The sequence below is a fragment of the Pteropus vampyrus genome, unplaced genomic scaffold (assembly GCF_000151845.1).
Source record: "Pteropus vampyrus isolate Shadow unplaced genomic scaffold, Pvam_2.0 Scaffold15, whole genome shotgun sequence".
NCBI classification, from domain to species: Eukaryota; Metazoa; Chordata; class Mammalia; order Chiroptera; family Pteropodidae; genus Pteropus; species Pteropus vampyrus.
In genome coordinates, this window is record NW_011888796.1 from 10,838,987 (window position 1) to 10,841,007 (window position 2,021).

The 2,021-nt window shown below is 37.9% G+C and overlaps 1 protein-coding gene across 1 annotated transcript in view; it reads left to right on the top strand.

The window, feature by feature from the left end:
* DLGAP5 (DLG associated protein 5) overlaps positions 1-2,021 on the top strand; it is a 57,431-nt gene that overhangs the window by 32,209 nt on the left and 23,201 nt on the right. The window contains exon 14 of the mRNA XM_023526798.1: positions 1,696-1,885. Coding sequence (XP_023382566.1) covers positions 1,696-1,885 — 190 coding nt within the window. The remainder of the gene's footprint in view (positions 1-1,695; positions 1,886-2,021) is intronic.

Genomic DNA, 2,021 nt, shown 5'->3' on the forward strand with positions numbered 1-2,021 from the left:
AAGGATTCTAGCTGTTTCCACAGCTATGAGCTCATCTTTCTGCCTATTCTTTCATGGACCCAAGTCTGCACTCGTGACTAGGGAGATTAACGTTAATGCAAAAATTGATCTTTTTTAAACCGAGTTTTAGTTATAGAGCACATAGTTTATATGAGGCTTGTTACAAAGCAGAAGTCCCCTGCAAAAGCTCTTCTCATCCCATTTGTCACTACCTACAGGCAACTACTTTTAATTCTTTTTTTTTTTTTCAATTTTAGTTGACTTACAATATTATATTAGTTTTAGGTGTACAACATAGTGATTAGTAATTCTTAACAGTCTTGGACTCTTCAGTTGTTTACAGTCTTGGACTCTTCAGTTGTTTACAGCCTTCTCTAAGCAAGGCATAGGGTTTTTTTCTTGAATTATTTCTTTGGTTTACTCTTCTTGGTTCTGATTTTTCTTCCAGAAACACATTTTTCTCTTGGCAAATAGACTATTTTTATTATTCTTCCTCATTCTTGTTTTCTTCTACTTTCCGGCTTGCCACAACTGCATGTTGGCTATCACGTTTTTAATTCCCGAAAGCTCTTTCTCATCCTCCAAATATTTTATTACTGTCTGTACTTGTTTCATAACTGCACAGTCTTATCTTTCTGAGGACAGTAATGATCGTTTTTATGTTTTCTTCCCTCTGCATAATCACTATTTGTTCCAAGGTAGTTTCATCTGTTTGGTTTTGGTTTCTCTCTCTCTCATTGAAGACTTTCCTTGCCTGCTCATAATTAAGAGCAGGGCTCTGCATGCATCAATGGGTAGGGTCTTCACTGTGGGGTGGTTTAACTGCACCATTAGGCAGGGAACCTGCATATTACTGTTTGTCTTTTCTCATGGGCTAGATTCCCCAGAGATCATTCTTTCAATCTGTTGCCTGGAGGGTGTAATTCTGGCTATTAGTCTTTCAGGAGCCATGTTGGGGCGGAGGGGATCTGAGTGTCTCCACAGTTTATTTGCAAATACTCACTTAATCCCCTTGTTTTCCATATAGTACCCATCTCTCAGTCTTACCTGGTATCACCTAAACCAGACACCTCTGTTTCACCTTTATTGGGAAATAAGCCTCTAAGTTTTCTGATTTTGGTGGTGGAAAGGAGAAGATTACATTTGCCCAGCTGTGCAGAATGAGGAAAAAAACCTGGGTTCTAATAGTTCTTTAAAGTGACTTTGAACCAATCTTCTTATTTTTAGCTCCATTTTCATCTCCACTTCCAGAGATACTTGAGGCCGCTAATTCTTTTGAGGAGTGCTGTGGTATAAATTGGGTTGACTCTCATCTTTCCTGACTGGTTGGTTAGGATTTCTTTTCTTGAGTTTACCAAGTAAGATTCCACTCACCTATCTACATTACAGCTTCCAAAATTTTCTGGTTATTGTCTCTTTTTTAATTTCCTTTGTCTTTGTAGCATTCTGCCTTTTAAGATTATCTCTTACTGCTTATAGTGGTGGGATGTTGAGAGAGGTAGCAGAGTCTAACGTGTGTGTTCAATACTATCTTTAACTGAGAAGTGCTGGGTATTTGACTTTAACAAACATTATTTTGCAGTAGAAAAAGGGTGGTTGGTAGGGGAATAAGAAGAATTTGTACTGTCTTCCAAGTTACAGTGAAAAGTGAATGAAAGAACTTTTTGGGATTGAAGTGATTTCTCCATCTTCTAGGACTTTCTATCTCTTCTGAACGTCTTTCTCAAAGGCTTAGAACACCTAACTCTGTCAGCAAAGCTGTGTCTGAGAGCAGGGCTGAGGTGGGCCCTCTAAGACAAACTACATCACCAGAGACTCCTGATCCTCAGAGTACCGGAAGTGAACATGGTGATAAGACTTCACTTTCAAATATTCCTGAAAACAGGTATTTCTTTAATGTGTTATTAAGAGTTTAATAGGTGACATTAAATTCTATTTAATTTCACAATGACCCTGTAACATATAGGCAATACTTCTGTTTTATAAATGAAGAAACTGAGACTTAAGAGTTCAGATTGGTA